Here is a 2,935-nt window from a genome sequence, read left to right as displayed (position 1 = left end):
CCAGGACCCGGTGGACCCCCAGAACCAGGATCCGCAGACACAGCCTTAAGATCTTCATCTTGAGCAGCTACCACATAACTGCAGACACAACACAGTACAATAGTGAGAACACAAAAGAGATGGCGTATTGACATCATTACTTTTCCCCGTTGGTGTTACTATATATCAGTTTGGTAATCTAAACAAAACAGAAAGAGGCACCAAAAACATAAATAAAGAAAAGCACATAAAGAGAACAAAACGAAAAGGGTAATAGCAAACTAAGGATAACGGATATCTGCAAACATCACTCAGATAGTGTTTCAAATGAAAGAAACAAGCATACAATACCCATTAATAAACAGATAAGCCCAATTAACCCCTCAAAAAATGAAAAAAAAAGAAATTAAAAGAACAATCATCGGAATCAAGCACAGAAATAAATACCCCTTTCACTTTCAGTAGAACGATGTGCAACATTATGAATATATATAAATTCCTTTTTTATTTGCTCTCTGCACAAAACAATTCAACGTAACATTAAAACCGAAACCACACTGCGCGCAAACAAACAAATGATAAACAAATTGAGAATAGTACCAACCGCAGAATAATAGCACAAATCTTTGGGTATGCTGGTCTGTTCAAGCAATTAAGAATACAAATATAAATCACTATTTTTTTCTTTTTTCTGCAGAAAGCATATCACCACAACGGTGCAGGTCAAAACACACAACGACCCAGCAAACCATAAGCAAACAAAACAGATATTAACCATTAGCCCAATTTACCCAGTAAACACAGAAATACACTAACTATGGGTGTAAGTCTATATGTGTGTATATATGCAATTATAAATTCATCTGTTATTATTATTTCTTTTTTCTCACTGCAAAAAACAGTTCATCATCATCATCATCACAGTTCAAGCCCAGGCACACACACAGACTGTGACCAATAAAACACACAATATCCCATGGCTCTAGTTCATGTATAAAATTACTGCACACACACATCTGTGTGTACTAGCAAGAGATGTATACCGTCAGTGAGCAGAACAGCCCAGTTTTCTGCACACACACAACGGGAAAAGCAAGTAATGGAATTATTAGAAAAAGAACAAACACACATACATAAAAGTAAACGAAAAAAAATTCCAATTAAAAGAGAAAGCTAGTAAACAGATTATTAGTTTATTCACCCATGGGGATGTACGCAATTATGATTATGTTAGTATTACCATTATTATTATTTGTCCTCAGATGAGTCACACTGTTCAGTACAGGGTAGCGGAGACCAACACAGCCACAATCAGTAGCGGTGCTGCAGTGCACATCCACACAGAACTGACACTACTGTCAACATTAGCCTTCTTCTGCACTGCGGATGCAATAGAGGTGATCTCTCCTTTTGGTGAAGGAACATGAGATGGAGTGAGGGTTGGTGCTTCTGTATTAGTGTTCTCGGGGCTCGGAGGAGTAGTGGGAATGGTTTCTTCTGTGTCTGGTGCGACAGTTTCATCAACATTTGCAGGAGATGATTGCTGGGTAAGAGAACTGTTACCAACTGCACTGTTATCCCCTTTGGTATTGGCTGACCTTTGGATATCTTGTGGTGCTGCATTAGAGTCTTGAGTTGTGCTTTGTATTGTTGTGGTACTCGCTCCTGTTTCTGCTTTAACTTCCTCAGCGTCAGTTAAAGTTGGAGATGCTGCTCTTATATTGTTCTCGTGTTCTCCACCTTGTGGGTGGTTCTCCGGGGAAGCACTTAGAGTAGCCGTCTCACTTTCAGAAGGTCCTGGTGTGGATGTAATTCCTTGTTCTGATCCACGCCGTTGCCCCTGTACACCCACAGCTGTGTCCCTCTGCTGTACAGTTACCATTTCTCTCTCATCAGTGAGAGAACCTGCAGCACCCTCCTCTTCACTACCAGGACCTGTTTTTTTAACCAATTTTTGTGCTAGTAAATTAGCATCTTCATGCGAATTGGTGTTGTGGATATTAGTCGGAAGTTGTGCTCTGCTGAGGTCGGAGCCATCCGATGCACCTGGTCGTATGGAGTTTTCTTTGGATACCAGTGCTTTCTCCTCGAGTTGATGTTTAGTCACTGAACCTGTAGAACTCGATGATGATGAACTCGTTGTACTTTGCGACCTATCGGGTAGAGGAAACCCTTCCAAACTACTACCGTACAAATCAGGTACATAAGGAAGTTGAGGAGCATCAGCAGGAGTTTGAGCAATCGCACTTCCACATGCGCAGCACAGCATAACGGCCAACACACACATCACACGGCGCATCATCATCATCATTCCTCTTCTTGTTCTTGTTCTTGTTGTCTTTCTTGTCACTTGAGGTCACAAGATCTATGCAGGGAGTGTTGAAAAAAGAGAGAGAGAGAGAAAGACAGAGAAAGAGAAGCAGCTACGAGAGCATAGAATAGTAGTAGAAAGGAATAGCCCTTCTACAAGATGATGCAGACCCCAAAACAGTATATATAAAAATAAATCGCACAATGCCAAACCCCAATACCCCAAGTGCATATTCTTGTACAACAGTGTGGGTTCATCAATAAAAGGTATAAACGTATTCGTGATAGATATGTGGTCAGTGAGCAGAAAAACACAGGGTCTGCACAAACTGCCACAAAAAGGAGGAATCAAACAAGCGAGGGAAAAACAAAGAGGACAAGAAAATAGAGGGAGACCAATACAATGAAAACAAACCTCCACATATGCAGTAAAATACTTTATTGGACCGCAGAGGTAGCATATATATATAGTGGAATAATTATTAGTATCTTTATAACTGTTTCTGTCAATCAAACAACTCCCATCAATACACCGTTACACATACCAACGCAGCCACAATGAGCGCTGCCGCAGTGTGCATCCAAGCAGCCCTGACAGTCTTATCACCTGACTTTTTAGATTCATTAAAACCATATGCATTACCAG

At 40.6% G+C, this 2,935-nt stretch overlaps 1 protein-coding gene across 1 annotated transcript; it reads right to left on the bottom strand.

Annotated features, from left to right (window-relative positions):
* Positions 1-1,255: 1,255 nt before the first annotated feature.
* On the bottom strand, positions 1,256-2,290 carry TM35_000761030 (uncharacterized protein; the record flags this gene model as incomplete). The annotated part of the gene is made up of 1 exon (XM_029031311.1): positions 1,256-2,290. One exon carries the CDS (start codon positions 2,288-2,290, stop codon positions 1,256-1,258), a length of 1,035 nt encoding a protein of 344 aa, XP_028877386.1.
* Positions 2,291-2,935: the final 645 nt, after the last annotated feature.

Source organism: Trypanosoma theileri (genome assembly GCF_002087225.1).
Source record: "Trypanosoma theileri isolate Edinburgh chromosome Unknown TM35_Tth_76_V1, whole genome shotgun sequence".
Lineage (NCBI taxonomy): Eukaryota > Euglenozoa > Kinetoplastea > Trypanosomatida > Trypanosomatidae > Trypanosoma > Trypanosoma theileri.
The sequence above is the reverse complement of the archived record's forward strand: the minus strand, read 5'-3'. Positions and strand labels throughout refer to the sequence as shown.